The 13,352-nt window shown below is 35.5% G+C and overlaps 1 protein-coding gene across 1 annotated transcript in view; it reads right to left on the minus strand.

Annotated features, from left to right (window-relative positions):
- Positions 1-3,181: 3,181 nt before the first annotated feature.
- Positions 3,182-13,352, minus strand: part of NAF1 (nuclear assembly factor 1 ribonucleoprotein) — a 40,747-nt gene continuing 30,576 nt past the window's right edge. Inside the window, exons 6-8 of the mRNA XM_038559138.1 lie at positions 10,831-10,882; positions 7,900-8,002; positions 3,182-4,057 (exon numbers count right to left, since the gene is read on the minus strand). Of these exons, the coding sequence (XP_038415066.1) occupies positions 3,594-4,057; positions 7,900-8,002; positions 10,831-10,882 (619 nt within the window). The 3' untranslated portion in view covers positions 3,182-3,593. The remainder of the gene's footprint in view (positions 4,058-7,899; positions 8,003-10,830; positions 10,883-13,352) is intronic.

Below are 13,352 nucleotides of genomic sequence, written 5' to 3' on the forward strand. Positions count from 1 at the left end.
AAAAGAACATATAAAAATGATGCATTATATAGGCGCGCCTGCATGGTTCAGCTGGTTAAACAACAGAGTCTTGGTATTGGCTCAGGTCATGGTCTGAGAGTCGCCAGATCCAGCCCTGCCTTGAGCTCCGCACTCAGTGGAGTCTGCTTGAGATTTTCTCTCCATCTCCATCTGCCCACCCCCACCATGCTTGCTTTGCTCTCTAAAATATTTTATTTAAAAAAATAAATAAATAAAATAAAATATTTTATTTTAATTTTTTTTTAAGATTTTATTTATTTACTCATTAGAGACACAGAGAGAGGCAGAGACCCAGGCAGAGGGAGAAGCAGGCTCCATGCAGGGAGCCCGACGTGGGACTCGATCCCGGGGTCTCCAGGATCAGGCCCTGGGCCAAAGGTGGCGCTGAACTGCTGAGCCACCTGGGCTGCCCTCTCTCTAAAATATTTTAGAAAAAAAAAAGATTTTCTCTCCCTTTGCCCCTCCCGCACCGCTTGTGCTCTTTCAAAAAAAAAAAAAAAAAAAAGTGCATTATGTCTGAGATTGTGTCTCCCTAAATCATGATTGTTATCTTAAGAAGTCTTGTCCTTCAAAAATACAAAGATTTTCAGCACCTGGGGATTTAAAATAGCACTTCTATTTATTAGTTTAAAATTATAGTAGACTAGAACTTAGGTTCTACTCATTCCTTATTCATCAAATGTTATGAATTTTTTAATGTACTTAGTGTTCACCAACTCTAAGCCAGCAACAAAATAATGTAGCACAAACAGTAGCCGAAGTGGAGGGCAGGGAAGAATACATCAGAATGTAGGTGGGAAGAGGGAAAAAGAAGGGAAAGCATTCTATATTCCTCATTGACCCAAAACAATGGAGACCTAGGCACACAGCCCCCCACCCCCGGCCATTGCTTATTCATCTCCCCTACTTCCAATTAGTATTGACAATCAGATCTAGTAATCATTTAGCTGCACAGAAGAGATGGATACATTTTAGTATTTAACTTTACAACTTAACTACATAGCTTTTGAGAGATGTTCTTCTGTAGTTCCTGAAACTACACGTTCTATTCCAGGTCTCCTCTAGACAGTCTCAACCCAGTTCTTTCAAAACCTATTTCTATTAAGTAGACAAGTCATCCAGTTATCACGAGCTTCACTATCTTTTATGGCGGGGGGTGGGGGGTGGCGAGGAAGGAGAGTTCTTCATCATTCATCTTAATAAATCATACATATTAGCTTAGGCAATCATTTTAATTTTGCAACCATTTGCAACAACGTGGTTAGATCTAGAGAGTGTGATGCTAAGTGAAATAATTTAGAGTGAGACAAGTGATCATATGATTCCATTCATATATGGAATTTAAGAAACAAAACAAAGGGAAAGAGAGACCAAGAAACAGACTCTTAACTGCAGAGAACAAACTGATCATTACCAGAGGGGAGATGGGTGGGGGAATATTAAAGACAGGGGATGGGGATTAAAGAGTACACTTATGAGGAGCACTGAGTCATGTAGAGAATTGTTGAATCACTGTATTGTACACCTGGAACGAATATAACACATGTTACCTATCCTGGAAGTGAAATTAAAAACTTAAGAAAATTTAAAAAATAAAGAACATTTGAAAAGTAGAAGACAAAAAAAATGTTTCCCAGGTCTCATCTTAGATCTACTGAATTGGAATCTGGGGATAAAGTCCAAGAATGTGCATTTTTAGAAAGCTTTCCAAACCTTAGGTGATCACTGTGGGTGATTTCTGGGCACCCTGAAGTTTCAAAATCCCTCAATCATGTATGAGGAGGAAGCAAATTGAATAGAAATGTTTAAGGCAGCAACTTAATTGAAGGCAGATACCAAATGGCATCATTCAGTCTTATGTTTTTTCCGATAATAAAAACCTACAGTCAGATAACAATACTTGAGGTACTGAGGTTCAGAGGCTTTTTAAGTGCCATGGTAATTATAATGGCTTATTGATATACTGTAATTGAATTTTTAACATCTTTCTGTTCTTACAGAAAAAAAATTTTTGGCGCTTCTAGATATAATCTCAATTTTAAGAATACTCTATCAACCAGAAAAAAAAGACTGCCATAATCTATGAAGGTTAACTCCTAAAGAGAAGCTACAAACTCATTTCAAGAAAGAATAAAGTACAAACATACGGTAAAGTCAATGTATACCCAAGCAAAAACTTCTCAGTTGGGCCCCAGGAATCTTGCAGTCTCCCCAGCCTACAGGGACGTGAAGGGCCTCTGGGTGCAACCAGAGTCCATGGGGCTGTGATGAATGATCTCCAGATTACCCCAATGATGTACTTACAAATATTATTTTCTAAAAATGTCAAGGAATAAAAGATGGGGAAGCAACAGTTTGGCATAAAGTGCTGATGTGAGAATCAAGAAAACTAGGTTCAACTCCTTGTCATCCCACTAAATAATCTTAATTATGTAACTTGGAACCCTTAGGTTCCTCATTATTTGTTAAATGAGGACTCATTTAAACTACGTCTAAGGCCTCTTGTTTCTAAAATTCCATTATTTTCTTTGCATTTACACTTCATGATGTCAAATAACATTTAGTGGTAATTAAAAGCTCTAAATTGAGTCAGTCATTCAATAAATACTTATTAAGCACCTAATCTGTGCCAGGCATGTGAGAATCTGGAAAATAGATATAGAAAACACAGTGTCCTAATATGGGGTTACATACACTTTATTGTGAATAAATAACATTTTATTATGAATAATTCCTATGTCCCTTTAATTAAATAGTAAAGTCTGCTGAACAATGACTAAGTTTTAGAACCTGCATAATGAAAAGCTTGCTTATGCATAATCACTGTTAACTTTAATTATAGCCAGAATTTCTACCAATATTGAAGACTTTTCTTCTCTGTACCCTTCATTTATTAAAAAAAAAAAGGAGGGGGGCACCTTGGTGGCACAGTCAGTTAGATGTCTGACTCTTGGTTTTAGCTTGGGTTGTGACCTGAGGGTCATGGGATCAAGCCCTGTGTCAGACTGTGCACTCAGTGCAGTGTGGGTGGGACTTCCTCTTCCTCCCCACCCCTCCCCTACCTCATTCACTCACTCTTATTTTCCCTAAAATAAATAAATATTTTTAAAAAATAGGATATTTGAATTTACTGGTAAATTTCACTAATAATCAAAACCACTTTTCAAGTTTACATTTGTAAAAATAGTTTATTTTAAAGACTCTCAACAGGACTTCTACCTCTTGTTTTCAGATATACCAAGAAGACATCAATGTGTTTAATATATTTGACTCATGATAAAAGTTGCTCCAGAGCTATTATTAGACCTATATACACTGTTTAATTGAGCAGGGATAGGGTAAACATGGATTGTTTTAATTAAATATTACATAGTTGGATTCTCTCTTCCACAAAAGTGGTATTTTCATAAGGATACAATTTCACAAAGGTTACAAATATACATCAACTTACAACTGAAGGATCATTTAGTATTTTACAATGTTAAAAATCTAGTTCCATAATTACTTTCTTTAAAAAAAAATCCCTTCCATATAAAAAGTCCAGATTTCTCCAGAAATTAGCATACTTTCACCTAGTAGTAGGATCCAAAATGAGAAGAACTGTTATCTCCAGAAGAGGGGGGTGGAGGCAGTGGTGGAGGGGGTGGGGGTATGGAGTATGGTAAGGGAATTAATGGATGAGGTGCCATGTTAGGTGCAGCCCAACCCAGGTTTACAGATGCAGGTGGTGGAGGTGGAGGAAGTGGTGGTAGAGGAGGAGGGAGTGAAAAATTGTGCACATCAAACACTGGAGGAGGAAAGGGATACTGTGGCATGATAGGATTATCTTGTCTCTGAGGTAGAAATCCTGAAGGCTCCTGAAACACCATATGCTCTGAGTTATAAAACCGTGGCGATGGAGGTGTGCCATGGCAAGGTCGAGGATATCTACCCCGGGAAAATCCTCGTGTGAATTCTCTGTTACGATATCCTTTTGAATGCTCTGTAACAGAAGTATGAACATTCCAATTCTGATGTACTTCTGAAAAATTTTCACCTTTGAGTGAGGAAAAAAGCATAAGAACAAAATTAAAATTAGTTTTAATACATCAAAAAACACTGCCTAAAATTTCAATGTCTTTTCTTTAACTTCCAATATTACCTTATGGTAGCCAAGAGAGCATAAGGCTTCAAATACCAATTTTAAATGACTATAAAAGGCCAGAGGATCAGGAAGGACCATAGATGTCTCATCAAAGACGACGAAAGACAGAAGTAGTGGCACAACATTTTCAAGTGCTGAAAGAAAACTCAATCTAGACTTCTAAACTAAATAAAAATATCCTCAGGAAAAAAGGGAAACTAAAGACATTCTACAATGAAGAAAAACTAGTAATTTATCTCCCACAGACCTACACTGATAGAACTACAAGTTCTCTAAAGAAACAAGAGAATAAATTTGAAACATAGCAAAAATTTGAGTAAATATAATCAAACGTCATTTGATTTTTCTAAATTACGTTTGATGGTTGAAGCAAATATTATAATAGGTAACAGTGATTCTAATTGTATATATGAACTATTTAAAGCAATTTATACTAGAAATTAGAGAAAGAAACATAAAGAGGTAAGGTTTCTAAGACATAAGGTTTCTACACTGCCCACAAACTGGCAAAACAATGACATCAGTAGATTTTGATAAGTAACGTACATATACTACCCAGAACAACCACTGAAAAAATTATACAAAGAGATACATTCAAAAACACTATAGACAAATCAAAATGGAATTCTAAAATATGTTACAGTACCCACGAGTAGGCAGAGAAATGAAAACCAGAGAGAACAAACAGAAAAAGATAGACTTAAGCCCTGACATATCAATAATTACATTAAATGTGAATGGTCTAAATATATCCATTAAAACAGGGAATGACTGGCAGAGTGGATTAAAAAACACACTACAACTGTATGTCGACAAAAAGCTCATTTCAAAGGATAAAGTCAGGTAGAAAGTAAAAGGATAGCAAAAGATACAACATGCAAACATTAAAAGAAAGGGATAGCTACATTAATATCCGGTAAAACATTAGGTTTCAGAACAGAGAAAATCATCAGAGAAAGACAGAGAAAAGAGAATTCAACAGTATACATAAAAAGAATTGTACCCTATGACCACTTCTGGTTTATTCCAGGGATGCAAAGGCTGGTTCAATATTCTAAAAACAGTGTAATCTCCCTCATTAACAGGCTGACAAAAAAAATCATGTCATCTTATCAGTACAGAAAAAAAAAATGGGTATGAAATATCAGAAAGGGAGACAGAACATAAAGACTCCTAACTCTGGGAAATGAACTAGGGGTGGTGGAAGGGGAGGAGGGCGGGGGGGTGGGGGTGAATGGGTGACGGGCACTGAGGAGGGCACTTGACAGGATGAGCACTGAGTGTTATTCTGTATGTTGGCAAATTGAACACCAATAAAAAATGAATTATTAAAAAAGAAAAGAAAAAATACTGTCAAAATTTAATGCTCAGCCATAATTTCTTAAAAGCCCCCCGAAATAGGAATAGACTGAAATTTCCTTAACAGGATAAAGAACAACTACAAAAACCCTATACCTAAATTATACCTAATGATGAAGAACAATGTTTCCCTCCTGTAATCAAGAACAAAGAACATTTATTCAACATAGTGCCAGGGGCTAGAGCTAGTAAAAGTAAAAAGGGAGACAAAAAAAAAAAAAAAAATACAATACAGTTTGAACAACAACAAAAAAGAATACCATCTCTACTTGCAATTGATGTTATTGGCTAAGTAGAAAAACTATTGAGTTCAGCAAGGTCACAAGATAGAAATTAAACATAATAAACATTAATTTTTATTTCTATATTCTGGCAACAAACACTTGGACACAGGAATTAAAAATGCAAAACCATTTACAACAATTTGAAAATGAAATACTTAAGTATATACTAACAACAAAAAGTACAGGATTCGTATTCTAAACATCATGTTGCTGGAAAAAAAAACCCAAAGATTTAAATTAGTAGAGATGTATACCATTATTATGCAATGGAAGATTCAAAAGAGTTAATATATCAATTCTTTCCAAACCAGTAAAGAGGTAACTGTTTTTCTCATTTAACACAATTCCCATTAAAATCCCAGCAATTAAAAAAAAACAAAATCTCAGCAAGACTTGCTGCCAATATAGAGATTATTACTATAAAATGCATATGGAAAAGCAAAGAAACTAGAGTAGCTAAAACAACTCAAAATTTTTAGGAAAAAAAAGAAGAAAAATTTTAGAATGTAGGTCTAGACAAGAAATTCTCAGACTCCACATAAGGAAAACAATAAATTGGGCTTCATCGAGTTTAAAAACTTTTTTTCTGCAAATGGCTCTCTTGAGGATAAAAATACAAGCTACAGGCTGTAACAAATTATGTACGAACTCTAATAACTCAAGAGCAAAAAGAGCAGAAATACAATTAGAAAATGGGCAAGAGGCATGAACAAATATACCACTGAAGAAAAATAAACAGATGGCAAATAAGGACATGGAAAGATGTTCAAAATCCTTAGTCGTTAGGAAAATGCAAGTTAAAATCACAATTAGAGGGACGCCTGGGTGGCTCAGTGCTTGAGTGTCTGCCTGTGGCTCAGGCAGGTCATGATCCCGGGACTGAGTCCTACATTGGGCTTCCTGCAGGAGCCTGCTTCTCCCTCTGCCCATGTCTTTGCCTCTGTATCTCTTATGAATAAATAAATAAAAAAACTTTAAAAAAATTACAATTAGATATCATTCATTACACACCTATTAGAATGACTAAAATAAAAAATAGTGGCAAAACCAAATGTTGGGGAGAATACAGAGAAACTGAGTCACTCATACACTAAGTGATGGGAATCTAACTACTGTATAATCCAGCAATTACTCGTAGACATTTATCCCAGAGAAATGAAAAGTTGTGTTCACACAAAAACCTGTACACAAATACATAAAAAACTTTATTCCTATAATCAAAAAATGTTAATGACCCAGATGTCCTTCAATGCATGACTGGTAAACAACTTACCATGGGAAACTACACTCCTAAATGAAAAGAAACAAACTTGAAACATAAAACAATCTGGATGAATTTCCGGGAAATTATGCTCAGCATCAAAAGCCAATCCCTAAAGGTAACAACATACTGTATGGCTCTATTTACGTAATCATTCTTGAGATGACAAAATATATTACAGAAATTGAGAACAGATTAGTAATTGCCAAGAGTTAAGGAGGTGGGAGGGAGGGAAGTGAGAGTGACTATAAAAAGGGAACATGAGGAATCTTTTTCTGTGGTGAAAATATTCTGGATCTTGATTGTCTGAATGTCAATATCCTGATTGTGTATTGTAATGTACAGTTTTACAAGATGTTACCATTTCTGGAAATTGGGTAATGGACCTGCAAGAAAATCTCAATTAGTTCTTACAACTGCATGTGACTCTACAAAAAGTTTAGTTTTAAAAAAGGAAAAATAGGAAAGTATAATAAAAGGAAATGCAGGTTATAAAATACTTTGATTTAGGTATTAAGTATACCGTATCATTGAATTCTAAACATGGAAGCAAAGAGGTTTCTTAAGAAAAAAGTTCCTATATGCACAAATGACTAACAAGGCTTATTAGTTTTACCCCAGAAGCCATTTTTATATCCTTATCTTGAAAAACAAACGTTGCTATTCCTCATATTCTCGTCCGCCACATCTTGCAGTGTGCAATGCCTCTAATGTTAGGTGGATGCCAGGAGGTAAAAAGAGATCCTAGATGTTTACTTCAATTTTATTAGTTATCGACTTATATAAATGTATATGAAGATAAAAAATTACTATATATTGTATTTACTCACTTGATTCATTAGATTCAGACTTGAATTTTTTCCGGCCTTGAATCTGAGATTTTTTCCTCTGCTTGGCTTCTTTTTCCTTTTCATCATCACTGAAATCTAAGGCCTTGCAGAAGAAAAATATATAAATTATGTCACATGGATTTACCAATTCATTGGTACATTCTTGGAAGTGAGAAGAATAAGCCTATTATTTAACATTGACCCTGAAAGAATATTACTTTTTTTGATACATAATATTTTTTAGTAATATCTGAGTTAACTACACATGGGACTCTGAATTAATACATGCCAGAGTATTCATGGCTTTTTTTTTCCCCTAAAAAGTATCAGGTAATTCTTTTTGTGCCCAGATAGGTAGTAACTTTAAAATGCCAATCTTTAACAACCTTCCCTAGCTAGAAGACTGACTTTAATTAAGCTTAAGGGTCAAGATTCATCATAGCATCAGCTATCAGTAAAGGAAAGGAATAGTTGCGAATAGGCAAATAACAAATTATTAGATCTAATATAAAATAGAAGAGTGTTTTATCTTTCACTCATTCAAAAACTTATACGTACCCATTATATGCCAGACACTTTATAGGTATTAATTCTTTTAATAATATAACGTCAAGTATATAGTAAGAGCTATAAATAATAAAGCAAAGTAAAGGAAGAAAAAAATCACCATGGATGCTATTTAGATTGGACTGCAGAGAAAGGCTTAGATATTATTTTCATCTTTATATCTTTAGAAGATAAACTTGAGATAAATCTTGAATGATGAATTAGCAGTAAAAATAAAGGAAAGGAAAATTTCAAGGAGCAAGAATATGTGCAAAGGCATGGTATAAAAGGGGCATGAAATTGGTTCTGAAAGGCAAAGCAAAAGCTTCTTATATAGCAAAGTCAGGGATGATGAATCGGAGAAGAAAGTCATCAGGCACGTTCTAAGAGCAGGATGGAAATATTAAAGGATTTTAATTGGCATTGGTTCATTTTAGAGACTGGTTTGGCAATATTTTGCTATCACCTCGTAAAGTCAGAAAAAAATTCACATATTTCTTGTAGACATATTAATTTAAATTTGCACTCAAACACATTTATTCAACTACAAATTACATATTCATGTACTAGAAATGAATACCAAAATGAAAAAGGCATATGCCTTATACATAATCAATGAGTAACGTCAGGCAATAATTATATACTACAAAATTTCACCATGATAAACTAAAATTTAAAATCTTGAGAGTTTTCCCTTACTACAGAAATAAGGGGCATTCAGTCAACTACAAAAAACAATACAAAAACAAAACACACCATGAAGCATGCCGGGATTTCATTTTGAAATTAACCTAATCACGTGGATTTTTACAAACAATTAACGTTACCATAATTTGCAACTGCAAAGCTTAGTACTAAAACAATAGGGATGTTTTCATTTCACAAGATACATGGTGTAAGACTTTGGTGAATTTTCTCAAATATTTTAAAAACATATCACTTCAGGAGTAAGATGACCTGAACATAATGAACAATGGTAAGTGAGCCTGATTCAGAGCCTTAACAGAAATCACAGCTGTACATAACATAAATTGAAAAGCATAATCCCACGGCAACGTGGATACTAAACTAGGACCACTCACTGGTTAAGTAACCCTCTAAGTTACCATCACATGATTCATGACATGCCCCAGCAAAATTAGAAATTAACATGAATCTTCAGAACTGCCTAAGAACACTTAAAATGAACAAAGTTAACTCTAGAAATCCAAGAAGGATTTAGAATACTAAGAAATATCATCAATCAATACTAAGAAACTGATTCATCAGGAATCAGAATTACTGAGTATGTTTAAAAACTCTCACTTATAGTAATTATATTTTTCTTTTAAATTGTATGAATTCATACTATTTTCAAAAGATATACTCATTGCTGCATTTTCTGTACTTTAATAACAAAAAAAAAAGAATATATGCTTAAACATCTCCATGTAAAGTTAAATAATCCTACAGATTATTCTGGACTATTCCACATCTCTAGAAAAACTGTGTATCAAGCTATTTGGGACATAAAACCAACACTGACATGGAATCAAGAAAGAAAATCAAGAATTCTCTTTTTAGGACTATCGTTATAAAAAAAAAGAAGTGGGTACATTCTAAGGATTTTGTACCTCCAAAAGAAAGGTAGCTTATTCTAAGCACCATTAAATGTATTCATGTCCCATATGGTTAATATCCTAAGTATAGAATAAAACTTTTAAAAATAATCACAATCCTGCCTTTACCAGTAGGGGAAAAAAAAAAAAAAACAGGAACAAGGAAAAACAAGAAAATGATAAACTGAAATATTACTGAAAATATTTTTTCCCCTAAAATGATCAATCAAAAACTCTTAGTGAGGGGTATAAAACAGTCACTGGGAAAGGGGGAGAATACAGGCTCCCACAGATGGCAGTATGACTGCCAGGTAGCATTAAGGACCTCCCTAAGGTCAAGATGAATTTAAAAAATTAAATCCTGGGGTGCCTGAGTGGATCAGTCAGTTTGGTGTTTGCCTTCAGCTCAGGTCATCATCTCAGGATCCTGGGATGGAGCCCCGTACCCAGCTCCCTGCTCAGTGGGGAGCCTGCTTCTCCCTTTCCCTCTGGCCCTCCCCTCTGGGCACATGCTCTTTCTCAAAAAAAATAAATAAATAATCTTAAAAATAAAAATTAAGGGACTACTGGGTGATTCAGCGGTTGAACGTCTGCCTTTGGCTCAGGGCATAGTCCTGTCCTGGGATCGAGTCCCACATTGGGCTCCCTGCATGGAGCCTGCTTCTCCCTCTGCCTGTGTCTCTGCCTCTTTCTCTGTGTCCCTCATGAATAAATAAATAACATCTTAAAAAAAAAAAATTAAGTCCTGCTTTATTTCCTAAAATACTGTGTAGAGACTTTTACTTACTTCCGGTGGTGGTTCTTGATCATTCTTCCATGATGCATCTGATCCCCTATCCCTAAAAGAGAAAACAGTGAGAAGAAAATAAGTACGGAACAGTCTGTGTTTATAACTTAATAGTACAGAAAATAATGAAGTAGAAGACGTGAGCTCAACCTTTAATTTTGTAATACACATGGAAGTAAGAGCAAAAAATAAAGGACCACGTATAATGTTCACCTTGTTTCAGAAGATGTGGGAAGCTCCTAAGAAAAACACAAGATCTGGACACATATAAGTATCAGCACCGGGGGAAATCAGAAGGAGAAGCCGAGGCGATGGTGTGCAGAGGAAAAGGGGCTCTGCAGTTCATAAGTATCTCCAGGTGCTACGACTTCGACTGTATAAAGCTCACTCCAACAAATGCTTATTCTACACGGATTATACGTCAGCCACTGTTCCAGGTGCTAAGGGTACAAGATGACCATGAGACATTCCCTTAAGATTTTGTAGATTTAAGGGTAGAGGTAACAACATGAAATTCTTCTTCCTCTACTTGCCTGCGGGATATCAACAATATTCCATGGGTAACCGGAGCTTAGTCCAACAGTAGTTCTCCGAGCAGAGTGGGCGGAATAACAGCTATCTCATTTGCTAATGAGAAAGAATTTTGAAGAGTCTGGAGGGCAGTAAAATCACATGCACTAACTACTTTTAGTGGGAAGTTTTATACTCTATGACCAACAAAAGTACATGTATTATCAAGTATGACTAGGATTTCTGAAGCTCATCTTGATCTCTTTAATCGTTTTGATTTTATAAGTTTGACAATACCTCTTATTCAATTAATTAAAATATTACAAAATATTAGACGTTGTCCTCTCTGCTTTAATACAGATCTCAAAAATGAGATTCTCGGGAACTAATTCATTAAAATCATTAATACACTAATCCACAATCCATAAAAATCAGTGTACAGATGTCAGTGGGCTGGCAAAATATGAAAATCATTAAGTCTGATCCAGAACTCTGACACCATATGAGGCATTACCAAAGATTTTTCTACCACTTAAAAAGAAAAAGCTTTTACTCACTAATTATCAGTTCACGCCTGTGCATGTAACATAGCCCCAGGACTCCCTTGTGCATAGACGTGCCACCCTCTGGCCTATGGTGTCCTTAGCAGGGGTGGGGTTTAAGGACGTAAAAAGAGGAAGTTCCCCATCAGTGCATTTACCAGAGAAAATCAAAACCTACTAAAGAAGAGATCAAGCCACATCTCAAAAAGCACTTTTAACAAGAGAGTAAGTGCATGGGAAGCTAGAGTTAACACAGGCTTACTGGGGTGGCTGAACTAGAGAGGAGGAAAACTTCTCTACCTCAAAGGCAAGGTCCTCCCCGAGTTCCCATGCAGATGTAAACTTGATCATCTTGTCGGGTGGGGAGTCTGCCAGGTGGACCTAATTTCCCAATTCTTCAGTTTATTGTTTCTGTCTAGGAAAAAATTCTTATTCTTGCAAATCAAGAAGACTTCTTTTGTTTAACATCTATTTAATAAATATCTTCAGAGAAGCTTTTTTAGGTTTATCTTTTTAAAGCTAAAATATTTTACTTGTTAAACGCCTAAAAAAGGGACATCCAGAGCAACATCAATGTCAAAAGCAGAAGGAAACGCTGTCTAAGGCATGATGATAAAACGTGACTTTTCTATATAAGCCACCTTTCTTTTCAGCAGCTGTTTGGAAAAATCAACCTTACCGACACAAAGAACGACTTAGGCAAAATGTTCCTCAGGAGTATGTGGATTCTTAAACATGGGTTTGATGAATTATGATAAATGACATTCAGAGACTGGATTTAATATGTGCTTTAGAGGCTTTACGCCATGCAACAGGGACTAGTACTGAGGCAGCACTAAGGCCACTCACGGACTCAAGTTCCCTTCTATGTTCTGCAAAAACCACATTCCTAACGCTTCAACTACACTTCAAGTTTCCCATCAAAGAGAGCTTAGACCTAAAAGGGACTTGTGTGCCAAACTGAGTACAAAGTCTTTTTGGATTTAAGATCCCCACCCCACCCCCAATCCTTTGCAGTGTTTCTTCCACTCCTAATTTTACAATATTTTTAGTGGCTCATACTCATTACATCTTTCCAAAACATTTAACTGTTTTTTCTTTCCTGAAAAAATTATTCTACTTGAACTAAATATTACTCATTTACTATAAATAAATTATATGATTATAATAACAAGTTCAACTGTTATATAAGCAGCTCTACAGCTAACACTTGGCAACACAAATAACACATGGAAAATGCACAATTAATGAGTTGCGTAAACATGGAGGAATGTTACTACCCACATGCCAAAGGCATCATTTAGCATCCACAAAAGGGAAAGCAGTAGTTTGTTGGTTAAATCAACCCTGTTTATCAACCTAATACACAATTTTTTAGGGACACATTTTTGCTGTCTCTTCTGTAAATCTACAATTGATAAGCAACCTGAGGGGATCCCTGGGTGGCTCAGTGGTTTAGCCCTTGCCTTC

Source organism: Canis lupus, chromosome 15 (assembly GCF_011100685.1).
Source record: "Canis lupus familiaris isolate Mischka breed German Shepherd chromosome 15, alternate assembly UU_Cfam_GSD_1.0, whole genome shotgun sequence".
NCBI lineage: Eukaryota > Metazoa > Chordata > Mammalia > Carnivora > Canidae > Canis > Canis lupus.